Source organism: Procambarus clarkii, chromosome 35, assembly GCF_040958095.1.
Source record: "Procambarus clarkii isolate CNS0578487 chromosome 35, FALCON_Pclarkii_2.0, whole genome shotgun sequence".
Lineage (NCBI taxonomy): Eukaryota > Metazoa > Arthropoda > Malacostraca > Decapoda > Cambaridae > Procambarus > Procambarus clarkii.
Genome location: NC_091184.1, coordinates 16,691,236 through 16,713,866, shown reverse-complemented (window position 1 = coordinate 16,713,866; position 22,631 = coordinate 16,691,236). Strand labels below are relative to the sequence as shown.

At 42.6% G+C, this 22,631-nt stretch overlaps 1 protein-coding gene across 2 annotated transcripts in view; it reads left to right on the top strand.

Annotated features, from left to right (window-relative positions):
- The first annotated feature begins 1,420 nt into the window (after nt 1-1,420).
- Nucleotides 1,421-22,631, top strand: part of LOC138371372 (tripartite motif containing 13-like) — a 52,914-nt gene continuing 31,703 nt past the window's right edge. Inside the window, exons 1-2 of one of the 2 annotated variants that reach the window (XM_069336153.1) lie at nt 1,421-1,820; nt 15,410-15,480. Coding sequence is in view for 1 of the 2 variants with exons in the window: in XM_069336154.1 (XP_069192255.1) it covers nt 15,475-15,480 (6 nt within the window). In the remaining variant the exon portion in view is untranslated. The remainder of the gene's footprint in view (nt 1,821-15,409; nt 15,481-22,631) is intronic. The other variant, XM_069336154.1, reaches the window with a different exon arrangement.

The window sequence follows — 22,631 nt, the reverse complement described above, 5'->3', positions numbered from 1 at the left end:
AGTGCATAATAAATGAACTAAACTAAAACCATTTACATGTAAAAAGTCTTGTTCCTAGATGCAAACCCTGATCTGAAACTTTCCTTTGACAGATGTAATAGAACCCATTATTACCACACCAGAAATAAATATCTTTTATATCCCCAGAGTCAAACTAACTCTGTATAAGCACTCTATTGAAATAATGGGACATAGTCTATAAAACTCACTCCCTAACGAATTAAAAAGCTGTCCATTCTACAGCTTATTTAAAAGTAACACCAAAAGTACCTAATTTGATCTTCATAATTTTTTACCTAATACTTCACACTCGCACTGTATCGTGTGCTGCCCCAAAATGTGTCTAAGCCTTATAACCTCACCGTTGTAATCACTGCCATTAACATATATCATTGTTGTTATGTTGAACGCAAGTTTTACTACAATGTACCTAGAAATAATCCTCAAATTTTACTAAAATGTACCTACTAATTTTCTTAAAATTTGCTTACAATGTTCCTGTTTACTTTCCTCAATTTTGCTACAATTTACCTACTTAAAAAAACACTTTCGCGTTCAGGGCAGGCGCGCGGTTGACATAGGGGTCATGTGCCTGGGAGTGCGGGTAAGCGCGCGGTGACACCCAAATGTGTATACTCGTTCCAGCTTTCTCACCTTAATTCTCGTGCTACGTCGCTCGTTTTGGTATCATTGTGTTCGCAATTAAATTCCCTACAGATGTGTATGAATATAATGTACAAAAGGCTGGAGTACCTTCCCGCAGAAAAGCGTAAAGTTACCCGTGAACGAGCACCAATTTGTACACTGCAACCTAATGTGTATACTCGTTCAATTTGATAACATCAAATTTCGTGTTACGTCTTTCATTTTGGTATCAAATTGTTCGCAATAAAAAGGCGCGCATTTTAAAACTAGTCCCAAGATAATAGGACAATAAATAGAATTTTAACAAATATTTTAATATTTTGACCAAAAGCCTATTTGTAATCTTTCAAGTGTTCGGACATAAAGTTTCATGTTATATCTTTCATTTTGGTATCAAATTGTGTGCAATCTAAAGGCGCTTATTTTAAAACCACTACCAGATTGATCTGATAAAATTTAAATTTTTAACAAATATTTTAATGAGTGATTCAGTGCTGCGTCGTTGGAACCTATTCAGTAGAAGATTGAGTGACAAGATAGTCAGTCATTGGAACCCGAAAATGTTATAAAATTATCGAATTAAGGACCTGCCCGAAATGCTGTGTGTGCTAGTGGCTTTACAAGAATGTAAAAACATCAATGTTATGTACTCTCATAAACCCATTGCACCTTCTTGTATATATATAAATAAATAAACTCCTGTGTATATAAATAAACAAAATTAAAAAGTCAGTTTCGGGAAAGATCAGTAACCAAAGAAAATGTACGGAGCAAGATGGCGGGCAAGCGAGCGAGTGACGTCATCACAACAACAGCAAGCTGCTACACGAGATGTTGACGACGACCCGTGAGATAATACTGCCGCTCCTCAACTGATAACAATGTCGCCACTTAATCACCACCAACAACAAGATAACAACTCTGATAAGAACTGCAGCTACCATCATGAAGAAGATAACACTGACGCTCCTCACTGTCTTGGAGACGGTCACCTGTGTCCACAATACCCGCCAAATTGTCCCTCTCACAGTACTCTCAGGACACTTATGGCAGTGTAAGTGTGTGGTGAGGCCACACCACTGAAGACATTGAGGATATACCACGAGGGAGAGACAAAACTGTTGAAGGAAGGAGTCACTGGCTCCACCTGACCACCTTGTTCCTCATCATCCTCCGTAAGTACTGGAGTACTTTCTGCTCCACCATTGTCTTACACCTCAACATGCAATTGTTGGTGTGTGGAAATAGACCTATACAATTGTTGAGGGTGTGGACATGGGCCTAAGGAATTGTTGGGGTGAATTATATATTCAGGTTTGGATATAGGCCTATTGAATTGTTCGGTTGGGGACTGGCCTAGAGAATTGTTGGGGTGTGGACTTGGGCCTATGAAATTGTTAGGGTGAATTATATGCCTATGGCATTGTTGGGGTGTGAACATTAGCCTATACAATCTATATAAATAAAAATGGAAATGTTCGTTTGTTAAAAATCGCTAATCTCCGAAAGTTCTTCACTGATTGCTTTGAAATTTTCACACAATGTTCAGTTTGCATACGAGCAGGTATTTATATACATACTATATTGATATCACGTCTTTGACGGATTTTTTTTTTAAACTGCTTTTCATGTGAGAAATCTTCTAAACCTCTTTACCGATTGCTTTGAAATTTCGATACAACGTGGCATTTGAATAGGCAGGTGTTTTTATATACCTACTATATACATGCCTCACCTGTGACAGGAAAAAAGATGCTTATTTTGAAAAACAGTGCCATCTGTTTGATGTAGGAGCAATACACGCTGTAATCTCCCAAAGTTCTTCACCAATTGCTTTGAAATTCTGATACAACGTTCCATTCGAATATGCGCATGTTTTTATTTACCTATTATATAGATACCACACCTGTGATAGGTAAAATCATTCTTTTTTTTTTGTAAGAAACAGCACCATCTGTTGCACGTAAGAGCAGCACATGCTATACTAAACATGTTACAATTCCATTTCAATGTTTCCAATTTCAGTGACAAATTGAATTTTCATGGATTTCGATTTTAATTTTGATTTAATTATTTTGTGTGACATTGCATTGGAATTGAGCTGTGCTGTTTCCCATACCATTCATTTCGTGAGTGTAAGTATAGATGCCACACCTGTGACAGGTAAAAACATTTTTTTTTAAACAGCGCCATCTATTGAACGTAAGAGCAATCGAAGCTATACTAAATATGTTTCAAATTCAATGTTTCCGATTTCATTGATAAATTGAATTTTCATAGATTTCGATTTATTTTCATTTTGACTTAATTATTCTGTGACATTGCTTTGAAATTAAGCTGTGTTGTTTACCATACCGTTAATTTCATGAGAATAGTTTACTTTTTTTTTAATTTTTCATTGTTTTTCTTTTCATTTGTTAACTGTTTTTCTTATATTTCAGTGAAGGGAACATCAGACCATTTGATGTTCCAAATTTTCTGATGGGAACATCAGATCATTTGAGAATGCATCGGACGAGGGAAGAGGGAATGGTAGGGAGGACAAGGGTACAGTGGAATGGGGAATTGATAGGAGGAGGACGGGGACGCGGTAGTGGGGAATGGTGGGGAGGACAAAGGGACCGGGGAGGGAGGAATGGTGGGGAGGACGAGGGGACAGGAGGAAGGGGAGGGAATGGTGGGGAGGCCCGGGAAACAGGGAAAGGTTACTGTGACTCAGCAATGCACATCTGTTGCTGAGCCACAGCAACACGTGGCCGGGTACAGTTAGTGTGTGTGTGTACATATATATATATATATATATATATATATATATATATATATATATATATATATATATATATATATATATATATAAATATATATATATATATATATATATATAAATATATATATATATATATATATATATATATATATATATATATATATATATATATATATATATACATATATATATATATTTATATATATATATATATATATATATATATATATATATATTTATATATATATATTTATATATATATACATATTTATTATTATTATTATTATTAAATATGACCGAAAAAGTAAGATTAATAATTCTAACACGAATTTTCTCGATCTTTCTTATGTTTCTTTTCACTGTTGATGGTAATTCAAAGATCAATTCTCCAAAATTCATTTTTATTTCTAGTCTGACGCGACACTTGAGCGCATTTCGTAAAACTTATTACATTTTCAAAGACTTTAGTTTACAAACACACAACTGAAACTGAATAGAGCTTTACACATCTTCGAGGTTTATATCTACATTTGGGTGAGGTGGATGAGGTGAAAAACGAACTTTCAACAATGGGTATTCAATGGGTATTAAATTCAAACACAAGACAGAACACGAAACAATGGGTATTGAATAGGTATTAAATTCAAACACAAGACAGAACACGAAACAATGGGTATTGAATGGAAGTAATTGTAGAAAGCCTATTGGTCAATATTTCTTGATGCTTCTATATTGGAGCGGAGTCTTGAAGTGGGTAGAATATAGTTGTGCATTAATTGGCTGTTGATTGCTGGTGTTGACTTCTTGATGTGTAGTGCCTCGCAGACGTCAAGCCGCCTGCTATCGCTGTATCTATCGATGATTTCTGTGTTGTTTGCTAAGATTCTCTGGTGATGGTTTGTTTGTGGGAAGAGATTATATGTTCCTTAATGGAGCCCTGTTGCTTATGCATCGTTAAACGCCTGGAAAGAGATGTTGTTGTCTTGCCTATATACTGTTTTTTTTAGGCTTACAGTCCCCAAGAGGGCATTTGAAGGCATAGACGACGTTGGTCTCTTTTAAAGCGTTCTGCTTTGTGTCTGGAGAGTTTCTCATGAGTAGGCTGGCCGTTTTTCTGGTTTTATAGTAAATCGTCAGTTGTATCTTCTGTTTTTTGTCTGTAGGGATAACGTTTCTACTGACAATATCTTTCAGGACCCTTTCCTCCGTTTTATGGGCTGTGGAAAAGAAGTTCCTGTAAAATAGTCTAATAGGGGGTATAGGTGTTGTGTTAGTTGTCTCTTCAGAGGTTGCATGGCGTTTCACTTTCCTTCTTATGATGTCTTCCACGAAACCATTGGAGAAGCTGTTGTTGACTAGGACCTGCCTTACCCTATAGAGTTCTTCGTCGACTTGCTTCCATTCTGAGCTGTGGCTGAGGGCACGGTCGACATAAGCGTTAACAACACTCCTCTTGTACCTGTCCGGGCAGTCACTGTTGGCATTCAGGCACATTCCTATGTTTGTTTCCTTAGTGTAGACTGCAGTGTGGAAAACTCCGCTCCTTTCCATGACTGTTACATCTAGAAAGGGCAGCTTCCCATCCTTCTCCATCTCGTAAGTGAAACGCAACACAGAATTCTGCTCAAATGCCTCCTTCAGCTCCTGCAGATGTCTGACATCAGGTACCTGTGTAAAAATGTCGTCAACATACCTGCAGTATATGGCCGGTTTCAAGTTCATGTCGACTAAGACTTTTTGCTCGATGGTACCCATGTAGAAGTTTGCAAACAGGACACCTAGGGGAGAACCCATGGCGACCCCATCTACTTGCTTATACATGTGTCCATCCGGGCTCAAGAAGGGTGCCTCTTTAGTACAAGCTTGGAGTAGTTTCCTTAGACTGTTTTCTGGTATGTCAAGAGGACAGAGTGTACCGTGATCCGGTCTGTACTCCTCTTGACATACCAGAAAACAGTCTAAGGAAACTACTCCAAGCTTGTACTAAAGAGGCACCTTTCTTGAGCCCGGATGGACACATGTATAAGCAAGTAGATGGGGTCGCCATGGGTTCTCCCCTAGGTGTCCTGTTTGCAAACTTCTACATGGGTACCATCGAGCAAAAAGTCTTAGTCGACATGAACTTGAAACCGGCCATATACTGCAGGTATGTTGACGACATTTTTACACAGGTACCTGATGTCAGACATCTGCAGGAGCTGAAGGAGGCATTTGAGCAGAATTCTGTGTTGCGTTTCACTTACGAGATGGAGAAGGATGGGAAGCTGCCCTTTCTAGATGTAACAGTCATGGAAAGGAGCGGAGTTTTCCACACTGCAGTCTACACTAAGGAAACAAACATAGGAATGTGCCTGAATGCCAACAGTGACTGCCCGGACAGGTACAAGAGGAGTGTTGTTAACGCTTATGTCGACCGTGCCCTCAGCCACAGCTCAGAATGGAAGCAAGTCGACGAAGAACTCTATAGGGTAAGGCAGGTCCTAGTCAACAACGGCTTCTCCAATGGTTTCGTGGAAGACATCATAAGAAGGAAAGTGAAACGCCATGCAACCTCTGAAGAGACAACTAACACAACACCTATACCCCCTATTAGACTATTTTACAGGAACTTCTTTTCCACAGCCCATAAAACGGAGGAAAGGGTCCTGAAAGATATTGTCAGTAGAAACGTTATCCCTACAGACAAAAAACAGAAGATACAACTGACGATTTACTATAAAACCAGAAAAACGGCCAGCCTACTCATGAGAAACTCTCCAGACACAAAGCAGAACGCTTTAAAAGAGACCAACGTCGTCTATGCCTTCAAATGCCCTCTTGGGGACTGTAAGCCTAAAAAAAACAGTATATAGGCAAGACAACAACATCTCTTTCCAGGCGTTTAACGATGCATAAGCAACAGGGCTCCATTAAGGAACATATAATCTCTTCCCACAAACAAACCATCACCAGAGAAATCTTAGCAAACAACACAGAAATCATCGATAGATACAGCGATAGCAGGCGGCTTGACGTCTGCGAGGCACTACACATCAAGAAGTCAACACCAGCAATCAACAGCCAATTAATGCACAACTATATTCTACCCACTTCAAGACTCCGCTCCAATATAGAAGCATCAAGAAATATAGACCAATAGGATTTCTACAATTACTTCCATTCAATACCCATTGTTTCGTGTTCTGTCTTGTGTTTGAATTTAATACCTATTCAATACCCATTGTTTCGTGTTCTGTCTTGTGTTGGAATTTAATACCCATTGTTGAAAGTTCGTTTTTCACCTCATCCACCTCACCCAAATGTAGATATAAACCTCGAAGATGTGTAAAGCTCTATTCAGTTTCAGTTGTGTGTTTGTAAACTAAAGTCTTTGAAAATGTAATAAGTTTTACGAAACGCGCTCAAGTGTCGCGTCAGACTAGAAATAAAAATGAATTTTGGAGAATTGATCTTTGAATTACCATCAACAGTGAAAAGAAACATAAGAAAGATCGAGAAAATTCGTGTTAGAATTATTAATCTTACTTTTTCGGTCATATTTAATAATATATGTCTACAGGAAAGACTGCTACCAAAATATACTAATATATATATATATATATATATATATATATATATATATATATATATATATATATATATATATATATATATATATATATATATATATATATTCCTATGAATACGGGTATAATAATTGTATCACCAATATGCAGACACACAATATGTTGTAGTATACAAATGGTCCACACACACATGGTCTTATTTAAATGTATTAATTTACACACTGTTGTTGTCAGCTTGCTGGTAATAATAACATTGTGCTGAGAATTAGTAATGTGTGTAGTATGTTGTGACTCCTTTTGTTTCGTCTCCTGGCCCAGTCTGCTGCTGGCACAGTCTGCTGCTGGCCCAGTCTGCTGCTGGCACAGTCTGCTGCTGGCACAGTTTGCGAGCACAGTCTGCTGGTACACTATGCTGACACAGTCTGCTGGTACACTATGCTGGCACAGTCTGCTGGTACACTATGCTGGCACAGTCTGCTGGTACACTATGCTGGCACAGTCTGCTGGTACACTATGCTGGCACAGTCTGCTGGTACACTATGCTGGCACAGTCTGCTGGTACACTATGCTGGCACAGTCTGCTGGTACACTATGCTGGCACAGTCTGCTGGTACACTATGCTGGCACAGTCTGCTGGTAATGTCTGCTGGCGCAGTCTGCTGGGACACTCTGCTGCTGGCCTATTCTGCTAGTACATTATGCTGGTACATTAAGCTGGCACAGTCTGCTGGCACCGTCTGCTGTCACAGTCTGCTGCTACAGTCTGCTGGCAGAGTCTACTGGCACAGTCTGCTAGCGCAGTCTGATGCTGGCACAGTCTGCTGCTGGCCAAGTCTGCTAACACAGTCTGTTGCTGGCCAAGTCTGCTGCTACAGTCTGCTGGCATAGTCTGCTGGCGGAATCTGCTGGCACAGTCTGCTGCTGGCACAATCTGCTGGCACAGTCTGCTGGTACAGTTTGCCGGTACAGTCTGCTGGCGCTGTCTGCTGGCACAGTCTGCTGGCACAGTCTGCTGGCACAGTTTGCCGGTACAGTCTGCTGGCACAGTCTACTGGTACAGTCTACTGGTACAGTCTGCTGGTACAGTCTGCTGGCACAGTCTGCTGGTACAGTCTGCTGGCACAGTCTGCTGGTAGTCTGCTGGCACAGTCTGCTGGCACAGTCTGCTGGTAGTCTGCTGGCACAGTCTACTGGCATCGTCTGCAGGCACAGTTTGCTGGCACCGTCTGCTGGCACAGTCTGCTGGTACAGTCTGCTGCTGGCACAGTCTGCTGGTCCAGTCTGCTGGTAGTCTGCTGGCACAGTCTGCTGGTAGTCTGCTGGCACAGTCTGCTGGCACAGTCTGCTGACACAGTCTGCTGGTACAGTCTGCTGGTACAGTCTGCTGCTGGCACAGTCTGCTGGTACAGTCTGCTGGTACAGTCTGCTGCTGGCACAGTCTGCTGGCACAGTCTGCTGGCACAGCCTGCTGGCACAGTCTGCTGGCACAGTCTGCTGCTGGTATAGTCTGCTGGTACAGTCTGCTGGTACAGTCTGCTGGCACAGTCTGCTGGTACAGTCTGCTGGCACAGTCTGCTGGTATAGTCTGCTGGTACAGTCTGCTGGTACAGTCTGCTGGCACAGTCTGCTGGTAGTCTGCTGGCACAGTCTGCTGCTGGCACAGTCTGCTGCTGGCACAGGTAGGGTGTGTGGTAGACTGTCTTTACCACACCCACCACAACAGCTTGGTGGTTCATAATCGTGGAAGTCAATATTCATAGTTGTATAAAAATTGTGTATGCAGTATAATAACACCAAAAATAACAGGTTGTATTTTTCCAAGTAAATAATATAGATGCATATTATTAACATGAATATATATGAGGATTCCGATGTTCTACATATTTTACCATATAAATTACTCAAAACACACACTATTGAATAACTTTAGTGCAAAAAGTGAGAAAAACTTATCAGAAATATTGAAAAAATATGTAAAAATTTAGGATCGGGAAGGTTTTGCTTCTTCCCGTATTCTTGGAATGTCCGTCGTCTTCCGGTCCCTTCTGGGGCTTGACGGTCCTTCTCCAAGCTTCTCGTTTTTCGGCCCTGTTTCTTTCTTTCGTGTTTGTCTCTTATCTCCGTGCACTGTCCTGCGCTGCACAGGGTTGCCAGATTGGGGTCCATGGAGCCCAGTTGGGCTCTTTGTAGCCCAAATGGGATGCTGTGCTATGTTTCTTCTCGGTCCTTTCCTACTCTTTTCAACTATGGTTAGCGGCTGCACTGTGTACTCTCATATGGGATTCGGTTGTTAACAACACTATTTTGTATATTTTTGTAGTCAATTCGTGGTTTCTTTCTTTAGCTCGCGACTTCTGGCATCCCTGCTGCGCATGCGCCGTGGTTGTTTGTTTTGATACGGGCAGTGTGTACGTGAGCTGGGATTTTGTGTCCCTTTTCTCTCCGATGCTTCGGCGCTCGTTCCTCTCCATTCTCCAGTCCGTGCCCCCGTAGTTCCTGCGGGTGTTCTGGATTGCTGCTATTGGGAGGACGCTGGGTTTTCCCTGCATATGGGTGTCGGGCTCTTCCTTCGCCTCTACCCCTGTTCTTCTCCTGCATGTGTGGGTTTGCCTTCTTCCACTGGCGGTGCTCCCGGAATTTTCTCGGCTATGTTGTGTCGTGACACGTTCGTGCCTACGTTCTGTAGGTGAGTTCATGCGGTCTGGCTTCTCTTCGGCCAGGTGCTGGTTAGTGATTTTTTGATACGAATATACGAACATCGGAACACAGGTGACTGCAGCAGGCCTAATAGGCCATACGAGGCAGCTCCTATTTATACCCATCCAGTCCCACTCTTGTGCATGTCCAGCCCATGCTTGAGTTCAGATAGGGGGCCCTACTTCCACCACGTTTCGAGATACAATGGTGGGGTTATATGTTATGGGGGTAAGTGTTCCTGTCTTGATGTTCTGAGGTGACATTTTGTAGCAGTTTTCATGTTGGGGATGTGTGTTGGGGATTGGGTATGGATTTTTGTTTGGCCCTTCTGTGCTTCTTCCTGGGGCCTTAATTGTTCTTCTGGTTTAATTGTTGTAAGGGGGGTCATAGGCCCGTTTTTCATGGTCTTATCTGGGTCACTCTTTCCTTGCACGTCTTGCAGTGCCTAGCTTAGACCTTCCATATACATTGGATTTTCTGTACGGTACTTACCTAGTTGTACTTCCCTAGTTGTGTTGCAGGAGTTGGGCTCTGGGTTTTGGTCCCGCTTCTCACCTGTCATTTGCTCATGTGCAGGTTCCTGGGCCTGCTTGACTCTATCATATCTGCGCTTGAAGCTGTGTGTGGTGTCATCCTTTACCACATCGCTTCCTCATGCGTTCCGCTTGTCTACTACTGACACTGCAATACTTCTTTCCCATGTCTCTTTGGCTCGTTTGGGTTATCCTTCCACCAGTGTCCCTTGGTGCGTGTGCCCCTGGGGTCCCGTAGTCGGTCTTTCTCTTCCTTATCGCTTCCTTTGGGAATCGTCGATGTGGGTGATCATATCTTCGTAGCTCATACTCTTTGGTTCGGGTACTGGTCTGTTGGCGTACCTTTGCACCTTTTTTTCCTTTTCGTGTTGTGTTGGGACGTGTCAGACACCTGTGTTGTTGGCGTGGCTTGTTGGGACATGACCAGCGGCTCTGTGTGTTGTTGGTCGTGTCCCTTTCATTCCTGTTTTGCTCCTTGCCTTCTTCGTTCCTCATCTTCCTTCAATGCTCATGTCCCTGGCCGTTGGTGCTGGGGCTTTTCTTCTGATCTTGTGTTTTTCCGTTTTCTCCTTTTATCCTACACGTGGTTGTTTTGTTTGTGCCTTTTGGCTCTCCTATTGCCTCCTATTTCGGTTCCTGGTTACCTGACTTACCCAGCCTGTTGGCGTTTTCACGTTCTCTCGGTTTCCCTTCTCTAGTTTCGCAAGTCGGAACTGTCGTCTCCGATCTCCTGGCGGGCTCGTGGGAGTTGGGGTGTCTTCTGTATGGCGGATGTTCCATCTCCTTTGTCGGCTTGGGTTTCTGGCTTAGCTGGCTCCGTGGTGGCACCCAAGATCTATCCGCAGCTCCGCATCTTCCTAGGCTCAATTGGCCCATGGCGGGGCCGGTTCGGTTCTGCCTCGAGTCTCTCACCTTCTGTTGGTGGTCGGGTGGCTTCATTGATGGTGTCCCAGCTGCGTGCTTCTTCTTGGCGGTAGTGTGGGGTTTTTGGCGGCCCTTCCTTTTCCTTCTGTCCCTTCTTCGGTAGCTGCATTTGTTGGCGTGGCCTTGTCCTTTTCTTGTGGAAGTTTGGGGCCGTCATCTTGCCCCATACTGTCGCCTCGTATCGTGAGGCGCTGGCGGAGCCACTTCGGCTTGCTTTCGGTTTTGATGTTATCTCTGTGCCGTTTCGCAAGCTGTCTCATGCATTGTTTCACCTCCGGCCTGCTCCTGCTCTTGCGCAGCCTGAGCCGTCCTGGTCATTGGACAGAGTGCTATTTTCTTTCTTCTCCTCAGTTTGTTGTGGCCCCTTCAGTTCAGGATTGTTCTATAAGGCTCCTTATCTGTTGGCAGTGACCTCTGGCTGTCGGGTTAGGTAGCTTCATGCTCTCCTCCGGCGCAGGGGTTTCTGCTCTTTCAGTCTTCATGATGGTTTTGTTCGTCTGCAGCTGTCTCCTTCTTTTCTGGTGAAGATTGAAACTGCTGCTTTCTGGAGGGGTCCCTGGGTTGTTGATGCTTCATTGGTTGGGCCGGGGGTGCATCATGTTTTGTGTTCGGTGGTGGCTCTTTGCCGTTACTTGCGCGCCTCGGCCTCAGTGTCTGGGGACACGCTTTGGGTTGATCCGGTTTCCCTTTCTTCCCTGTTCGCGGGTGTGGGTCTCCCAGGTCGTCCGCAGAGTTCTTACGACTAGCTAGCCTGCGGTCTATCCCCATGCCCATGACGTTTGTACGTTCACTGTGCTTGCTGCCGTCTTGGGCACCATGTCCTGGGCTGGCATTTGGGCACGGGGCTTTTGGCGGCCGTACAGGGTCCTGGCTGCTCGTTACCTCGTGCACGTCCCTAGGCCTAGTCAGGCCTGTGTCATTTAGGTCGGCGGTTGCAGCAAGTTGTCTCGACTTCGAGTTGTGTAGTGAGCAACGACCGCCTCCCGGGTAAGTCCTTACGTTCTTCCTCTGTGGGTAGTTAGCTCCGGGGAGCCGAAGGGGGTCCCCCCAGAAAACCAGCGTTGAATGTAATAAAACGCCATTTTCTGGGTGAGACCCAGAGGCTGCCCGGCATCCCTCCCTTCCCCGGGTCGGCGTTTTTTTCGTGTGTTTTGACATCCAGCCTCAGAACTGACGGGTCGATAGCCGGCGTGAGGGGTCTGGGGCTCCCCCCTTCCCCCTCCCGGGGACGGGGGAGCTGTGTAACAGCGGCGCGGCGACGTGTGACGTCATGATCGTTTGTTCGTTTCTTTGTGGGGAGTTCTATCCACTTGTTCGGCTTTTGGTAGCAATAATTTCACCAGAATAGGGGTTTGTTTTGGGATGCTTACCTTTCTAGGTGCCTGACCCGGTCGATGGCAGACATAGAATGCTTCCAACCACACGGGGGTTTCTATAGGCCATTGCTCCCCTTGCCTCTCTGAGGGGGCCAGGTTCTGGCTCGTGGTCCTCAGTAGACCCACAGAACTCCATACACATGACTGATGCCAAAGTCTGACATTAGCATATCAGCCTAGTAAGCTCCGGGGAGCCTCCGGGTATCACCCAGAAAATGGCGTTTCATTACATTCAACGCTGTTTTTATTGGGGGGGGGGGTGTAACGGATTAATTAAACTTACATTATTTCTTATGGCAAAATTTGTTTTGTTGCCGAATTTTTGGTTGACGTCGAGTCTCTGGGAATGGATTACGATCGTAAATGAAGGTACCACTGTATTTGAATTATTCATGTAGTAAACATTATATTCCACAATATGCCATGTTTAATACTATAGAACATTTTATTTAGCGTACAAAGGGACTTATGGCAAGCAGCTGTTTTTTGTGTATGTTAATTATGTTATGTATGTTATTATGTTACTGTGTATGTAAATTGTCAGATAGTTTGTTCCTCGCCCTGCCCTAGTTACTCTGTATTATTATAATTATATTAATAACTATATTATTATAATAATAATTATAATACGACTTGTTGTAATTAATAATTATTACTCTTCCTTCTGCTGGGTCATGAAGGAAGGTAGCCTCGGGTGAAAGGGGGCGGTGATGAACCCATAGGTGCAGGGCTGGACATCCTCCACCTGGGGCTCAGGGAGCCCAAGCTCTGCTTCAGGAGGCTGGGGTCGTTCTTGCCCCTTGCTGGGCTGGTTCTTCTCCGGTCCCGACCACGGCGGTCTCCGGGTCTGGAGTCCCTGTGCCCTCTTTTACCAACCTCGAGGTTAACTCCGGAGTTGGAGCCTCTCGTTCTGACAGTTCATGCGACGGCGCTGGAACCAATCGTATTGGCGTTTGCCTTTCCATTGGAGACTTTCGGCGCCTGCTGCTTGGATAACAGTTTCTCCAGCATATCAACCTACCCAGCTTTGTGCCCTGGAGAGGCCACTCCAGACCGACAAGCAGAGCACAACTCCATAGTCTCCTGAGACTGATGGATGCTACTATTATGTAAATTATGTTGTGTAAATGATGTAAATTATGAATGAATGAATGACATAAAATGTTTGAAACATTTTCATTAATCAAAGAGTTGCTACATTCTGTTTTCTAGTTTATTCTTTATATGCTTTTGTCTTTCATGTTTGTTTTATTATACATTTAAATAGATGTTTATACGCTCATAAATACACATTTACACCAGTAAATTACATTTTTAAATGTTAAATTTGTCGATGTTTAACATTTAAAAGATTTGGTACATCCAACTTTCTGATATGAAGGAAATGTTTGAAATTATATGGAGAGAGAGAGAGAATGTATGAGAGTCACTCCAGGAAAATTCAAGCTAACGTATGATAGCGTATTATTTGTAGGTAAAATGCATTTGAATTTCCAAGTGGTCAGTGAATCACATTACAAGAGTCTTCTCTATACTTTATTTGTTAGGTTTATTCTATTTAAATTTGTGATTTCAATATGTAAATTGTGGTGTTTTTCCGTCTACTGTAGAGTTAGCCACATTTTCTCATTACAGAATCCTATATATTTTCTCATAAGATGTTTAATTATGAATACCTGAATGTCTTATAAGAAATAACTGACACTGGATACCTAACTTGTGATCGCGCTTCCCTCCGTTAATTACACCTCTGCCTCTTGCACACTATTACGTGGGTTCTCAATGGTTAAAATAATCTGGCATTATTATGAGTGTTTTCATATGGAAAGATCAGAAACCTTTCATTCAGTGAGTGTGACCTGAGTAGGCTTGGCTGCTTTAGGTAAAGTATTTCCAGACAAGAGGTTTAATAATATAAGTGTATGTATGCCTTGTTTTGGTCTTGAAATGAAGTATTAGAATAGTTGTAAGCAAGGTTAGTTATTAGTGCTATATATGTAAAAATGACCTGAATATGCTTGATAGAGGTCATATATCCTGGATAATATATTATATATACTGTATGAACTCGATTATCCAGACTATATGGGAAGGACCCCTATCCAGTTAAGCCCGACATCCGTATTAGCTGAGTTTTACCGGGGAAGAAAAAAATAACATTCACAATCTTTATGTATCACAGCCAACGTGATTTGAATTTCCACACACACTATAATTAGTGTGTGATGCTGGGTGGGTGGTGAGCTGGGTGGGTAGCTGCCTGGCAGGAAGGTGGGCAGGGCAAGTGGGCGGGCAGATGGGTGGGTGAGCTGGGTGGGTAGCTGCCTGGCAGGAAGGTGGGCAGGGCAAGTGGGCGGGCAGATGGGTGGGTGAGCGGGTGGGCTGGATGGCTGGCAGGAAGATGGGCTGGATGGTTGCATGGCAGGTAGATGGGTTTGATGGTGCACAGGTGGGTGGATGAGCAGGTTTGCAGGTGGGTGGACACCCACTCCAGCCTCCCTGCTTGCTCACCCACCCATAGCCTGACTCCCTCCTTCCCTCCCTGCCAGACAGGGTCCCTCCTTACCCTCCTTACTCCTGCCCACCCCTCCTTACTCCTGCCCACCCTCCTTACTCCTGCCCACCATCCTTACTCCTGCCCACCCTCCCCACTCCTGCCCACCCTCCTTACTCCTGCCCACCCTCCTTACTCCTGCCCACCCTCCTTACTCCTGGTCACCCTCCATACTCCTGCCCACCCTCCTTACTCCTGCCCACCCTCCTTACTCCTGGTCACCCTCCTTACTTTTGCTCAAAGCACAATACCTAAAAAAATTATTTAATTTTTCTAAACATTTACTGTGTTTTGGTGGGAAAAATTTAGTCATAGAAACCTTAAATTTGTTTTATTTTGCCTAATAGGTAATACTGCTTCCAGTCTCTGCTCGGCTACCAAGGACGATAGCAAACACAACTTTTGCCCATTAATGATGGTAAGGACAATTTTATTCTTACTGTACTACCAGTGTGTGTGTTTATCATGTTGATGTCGATATCTAGTGATTGTGAGTGTATTAATCAAGATATTTTCATTAACTAGTGTATTAATGTTGGTGTTGTCATTTACCAGTGATGGAGAGTGTATTAATTATATTGTCATTACCCTGTGATGTTGAGTGTATTAATCATATTGTCATTACCCAGTGATGTTAAGTGTATTAATCATATTGTCATTACCCAGTGATGGTGAGTGTATTAACCCTCTGAAATGCAAATAGTGCATAATTTTGCTCAATAAGGGGTGTGCATAAGACCTTAACCACTGCACTGCGCCAAACGACAAATGCCATTCGCCAATTACTGCGCCAACTGACAAAAGTATTTTTTATTTCTTCGTATAGAGTCGAAGCACGCTCGCGGTAGGTTGGGTACAAAATGGACTCTTAGGACCTCCAGTGAGAGGCAGCCATCTTGGAAAAAATTCCCAGAATGTCATAGGGCTGCTGGCTGGGTTAGTACTGAGTGAGCAACAATGGGTGGCACACGCGCCTCTGGCTCCCAAACACCTGTCCAACGCGGTGTTGACTTGGGTACAAGATGGATTCCTGAGGTGTTTGCCAGATTGAAAAAAATTCCCAGCATTCCCCACAGTCATGGGTAGGCTCATATTCAAGGTAGCAACCGTGTCATATTCATCCATATCAAGCTCCCAGCCCTAGTCAGCCATGTTTTTAAGAAAACATCATCTGATATTAGAATACAAGGCATATTGCTTGAAGATGAGCATGCCAATGATTTTGATAACCCAAATCTGGAAAAAGACCTAACACAGGTATCTGCTACTAGTGATATGGATAGTAAAGTGAACGATGTGGAGAGTGTGTACAGTACACAGCTCTCACAGCCCTGCCATGCCGGACTAGGTCATCACCATCAGTGGAACAACACAAATGAATTTTTGTATGTTCCACTGAACATTTAGTGCCAAATGCAATTCACTTGGACCATCCGGGAATTCGTTAGAGCGGGGTCTGTTAGAGTGATGATGCACTGTATTTGAAAAGAAAAAATGCAAGAGTAGAGAAGTGATTGTAAATATTATTCAGCAGATATGTAAGTAATAACATTTAGCAGATACTGTATATAAGTAATAAAGTTTACCAGATATGAAAGTAAAAATAATAAAGAACAGAAGAGTGGGAAATTAGATAATTAATCAAAATTAAGATTTATAGAGTAAACGAATTGAGATTCAAATAATTAATCAAATGGAATACAAATAATTAGCTAAGTTAAGAATTAGATTAATATTGTAATACATGAATATTATATGGTAATAATACAACATGGGCAAGGATATGCAATATAAATGGGCAATACACAGGCAAAAAAATAAAGAGAACAAAGTGAGAATTAGACAATTAGATTAAGATTATGAATAAATAAATGGATTCAGATTCAAAATAATTAATAAAAAAAGAAACATAATTAATCAAATTAAAAATTCAGTAATCTCTTAAGATTGTAATACAGTAATATCATATGGTAATAAGACAAGTTGGATAAGGGTATGCAATAGAAACAAACACATATGGGCTGGAAGCACTGATGTACTTAAAGCTTAAGAATCCATTAACAATACTGGAATATTAGACAACAAACAAGACTAGTAGCTAATATTAATGGGCAGATATATAAGTGAGAAATTAAATTATTAATTTTTAATTCACAAAGTAATGAATTAAAGATTCAGATAATTTGGCAAATTAAGAGTTCAAGGTTTATTACATTTTGGGAAATTGAAGTGTTAGTATCAACAGATAAATGGGTAAGTTGCAAATATTGTAAGCTAAGAATCTGATAACTAGACAAATTAAGCATTCAAAAAATTATTACATTTTATAAAATTGAAGTCTTTGTAGTAATAGTTATAAGAGGGTAAATTATATGTATTTAACCCTTCAATTGCGCATCGCATCATATGATGCTTTGCCCGACTTGCAGTAAATTGCGCATCGCATCATATGATGCGCGGGCGTACCGAGCACGATTTGAAAGGCCCGCGGGGTAGAGGGGGTCCCCATACACTGCCCAGGGGCTATAGTAAACAGCCGCCATTTTGAAAAAAAATCCAGCTCATGCTACTATCGCTTGGGAGGCCTCAGTTACCCGGCAGCCACCATGTCGAGCGCACGGCCGAACGCTTCTCGAGCATGCCCCACGCAATCACTCACCCAAGAGCAAATAACCAGTGAATTATTTTCCGATGGTGAGGAAAGTGACTTTGATGACTCTGATATTGATAAAGACTACACCCAATTGACCGATGTTGATAGCACGGACAGTGAATATGAGATACAGCCGTCTCCTATGGCGAGGCCTATACCCTCACCCATGCCACCTCGGCCAGCGTCGACCCCAATATTCCCTCGGCCACACAATTCCTGTGATTATTTAGAGTCTGAGGATACTTTCGGTGACGAGTCAGAGGAAGGTGACTCTTTTTCTGGTTTTAGTGAAGTGGAATCAGAACATAGTGTTACAGAGCCTGGTGCCAGTACCAGTGGTGTTACTGGGCGAGATTTTGTCGCGTCAGCAGCGTCTCGGCCAGCCAAGCGCCACCGCATAGCACCACATGTGGCACCAAGAGCCTCATGTTCACGTGCCTCTACCTCACGTGCACGTGCCTCTACCTCACGTGCACGTGCCTCTACCTCTTGTGCACGTGCCTCTACCTCACGTGCAGGTAGCGGCCGTACTGTGCGTAGACGGGCTTCAGCTCCTGGTCCACGGGGTGCATCGCTTCCTCGCCGTAGTGCCTCTGCTGCGTCCCCTGCGTCTCGTAGGACACCAGGTGTACTAGTGTGGAGTGATGGTGCTGGTTTTATCCCTCGAATTCCTGCCTTTGACGATAAAGACGTTGGGATTACAGATCTTTTCCCTGATAATGGTGATGATATGAGTGAATGTGATTATTTTACCGCATTCTATGATGAGCCGCTCATGGAATATATTGTACACCAAACGAACCTTCATGCGGCTCATCTCATTATAAAAGATATATCAGAATTTTCACGCTTGCAACGTTGGAAAGACACCAATATAGGGGAAATGTATGTGTTTCTTGCAATATGTATGTTGATGAAACACTGTGTCAAACACGCTATCACAGATTACTGGATCAAAGATCTGACTATTCCAACACCTTTCTTCGGGAAATATATGTCCAGAGACAGATTTCAGATACTCCTCAGGTGTGTGCATTTTGCAACTAATGAGGACCGGACTGAGGAGGATAGACTTTGGCGAGTGAGGCACTATATGAATGAGGTGATTGGAAAATTCAGAGATTTTTACGTACCAGCACAGAAGCTGGTGATTGACGAATCCCTTATACTATTCAAAGGACGTGTTTCATTCAAAAAGTATATTCCCTCAAAACGAAACAGATTTGGCTTGAAATTCTTTGTACTGTGTGACTGTGAAACAGGATACGTGTTACACATGATTCTGTATTCAGCTAGCGATGTAGACATTCCCGGTAACGACGAACATGGTTTCTCTGGTAGTATGGTGAAGTCACTGATGGTACCATGGATGAACAAGGGCCACATCTTATACACAGATAATTACTATACAAGTCCATTGCTAGCTAAGTTCTTGATTGAAAATAGAACCGGGTTGGTTGGCACAGTAAAGGCACGAAGAAGGGAAATGCCAGTGTTTGTCGGTGGACTTGCAGTTGGTGAGTGCCAGGTACGGAAATGTGATGAAATTCTCTTAGTATGGTGGAAAGACAAGAGAGAAGTGAACCTGCTGACAACCGTTCATGAGGGTACAATGTTGAACAGTGGCAAGGTGAACAGTGTAACGAGAGAACCAGTATATAAGCCAGATTGTGTTCTTGACTACAATATCAACATGTGTTTGATTGATAAGGCTGACATGATGATTGGCACTATCGAGTATGTGCGGAAAACATTGAAGTGGACAAAAAAAGTGTTTTTCCATCTTGTTGACATGAGCATGTTGAACTGCTATAATTTGTACCTGGTGAAAACTGGACGTAAACCTGTGTTCCGTACATTTGCTTTTACACTTGCAACACAGTTATTAGCAAAGTTTGGTCAAGAAGTCCCTGGCATACGAAGACCAATCATGAACCCAGTGTTGCAGCATGCTGCAACACCCAGGCTCGCTCACATAGATGCCTTTCAGCAATACAGACTAAAGAATTTGCCAGCAGGTGGAAAGCGTGCAATAGGCCAACGTGCTTGCGTAGTATGTAAAACAACAAAACGAAGAGTACAGAAACGTAAAGTGGGGTAAACATGGTGTGAAGCGTGTGCAGTTCCATTGTGTGCTGTCGACTGCTTCAACGACTACCACACACTCCAAGACTTCTAAATGTGCAATAATAGTGCAAAAACCTGTACATAGTGCGTGCTTGTGTGTACATATAATAATGAACATTGTGATTACATAATATAATGACGTAATGGAAAACATTTGTGTGCACATGTGTATACTCGATGTATGTAACATTTATTGACAATGACTGTGATGTAACATTATGTGCAACACAATTAGTGACTAATATTGCTAATAAAATAGGCCTAGACGCTGTAAATAATGACGCGAAAATAAATTCGTGGCAACTCTGGTTGCTTGAAGACCGCACGCGACGCCTCTGGGACGCACCGTGCACGAGGGATCATGCATGGTGTGACGTCATCGCCTATCTTGTCGGCTCAATTACGTCGTTGGTAAGTTCAATTGAATTTTTTGTTCTCGTGGTCAGGGAACATGACTTAACAGGTTAGGAAGAAAAAAAAATTTTTTTTTTTTTGGTATGCGCCTGTGGGTAACAAATGCTAAATAGCCCGGAGCCACACAAGGGTTAATCTTGGTGTTTTCATTACCCAGTGATGGTGAGTGTATTCATCATATTGGCATTACCCAGTGATGTTGATTGTATTAGTCATGGTATTAATAACCAGTTTTGTTGAGTGTATTAACCCTCTGAAATGCATTAGTGCCTAATTTCGCTCGATCAAGGGGTGCGCATAACACCTTAACCACTGCACTGTGCCAAACGACAAATGCTTTTCGCCAATAACTGTTCCCACCGACAAAAGTTTTTTTTATTCGTACACGGTCAAAACACGCTCGTGGTAGGTTGGATACAAAATGAACTCTTGGGACCCTCCAGTGAGAGGCAGCTTTCTTTGAAAAAAAATCCCAGAATGTCCTAGGGCTGCTCGCTGGGTTAGTATTGAGTGAGTAACCATGGGGTGGCGCACGCCCCTCTGGCTCCCAAACACCTGTCCGACGCAGTGTTGAAAGATCACTCTCTGTCGGTGAAATTCAGACCTTATAGCTTGAAGAACATAAGGGTCATGATATTGATGAAGCTAGGCGCAATAAGGACCTAACACAAAGGTCGGATGCAAGTGATACCGCACATATTTGGATGATACAGCGAGCGTATCCAGTTGTAGCTGTGAACGCCACCCATGCCCACCTATGCCATCGCCAATTTATATAGGTGATACATAGATGAATCATTTTCTGGGTTCAGTGATGATGCATCTGATACAAGTAGCATAGATGAACAGTGTTAGCGGTTTCCATGGTGGTGTTTTCCATAGATATTTTCAAGATTAGCTGAATCTCTTCCAGAATGGCTGAATCTCTTCTAGATTGACTGACACTTGCCATAAATGACTGAATCTTCCAGTCAGGGACCTTACAAAGCGATATTTTCAAGACTACCTTACGCATTACGAGCTTGGCTACATACCACTTACAAGTACTAAAGCCAAGGGTGTACGTGAGTGTGTTATTTGCAAGCACACAGAACAAAGAAACAGCGAAAATCTATCTGTACCTGGTGCAATGAGAGCGAAGTCGCGCTTTGTACCATGGACTACTTCATTGATTATTACTCACTTCCGAAGTACTGATTGTGTAATACAGTGTGTTAGTGTGTAAATAGTGTGTGAAACTATACATATTGTAATCTTAGTGAATTTTTAGCAAGTAATATTGCAACAATAAACATTGTGGATACATTACTGACACAGTATCACAGTTCCATGGAACATTATGAACGTTCTGTTGTATACATATTGTAAATAACAAAAATATGCATCATATACAATAAAAAAAACTAATAAAACCGCATTGGAAATACATAGAACAAATAATTGAAAATATATTTGTGGCAACTCACAATGCTTGAATGGCCTGCACGCTTGTTTCTGGGAGTTTCTGGTACGGGCGACCAGCCGTGATGACGTCACAGCGCACCTTGTCCACGTCCCCACAGCCGAAGTAAGTGGAATTTTGTATTTATTTTTACATAGACATACATGTTCAGGGTTAAAAAAAACATTTTTTTGGGAACACTTGATTTCATGTGCACGGAGAATGTCACAATAAACTCGGCGCATCACAGTGGTTAAGGCACTCGTAGGTATATTGTAGGGTTCAAAACTTGGGTACAAGATGGATGAGGTGTTTGCCAGCTTGAAAAAAATTCCCAGCATTCCCCACGGTTGTGGGCAGGCTCATATTCAAGGTAGCAACCATTTTGTATGTATCCATATTGAGCTCCCAGTCTCTAGTTGGCCATGTTTTTGAGAAAACACTCTCTGATGTTGAAATACAGGGCATATTCCTTGAAGATGAGCATGCCAGTGATTTTAATAACTCAAATCTGGAAAAAGACCTAAGACAGGTGTCTGATACTAGTGATACGGATATTGAAGTGAACGATGTGGAGAGTATGTACAGTACACAGCTCTCACAGCCCTGCCATACCGGCCTAGGTCATCACCATCAGTGGAACAACACAAATGATTTTTTGTATGTTCTACTGAACATTTAGCGCCAAATGCAATTTGTTCGGATTATCCGGGAATGCTTTAGAGTAGGGTTCGTTAGAGTGAGGATCCACTGTAATTGAATAACTAATATGCTCACAATACTTTTTGAGTATAGCGATGGATCACATTTTATTATATAAATATATCACACTACACACTATTGAATAATATTACTCGAAAAAAAAAACAGAAAAAAAAATCAAAGACATTGAAATAATTAAGTAATAATATTTTTGTGGCAACTCCCGCCTGAC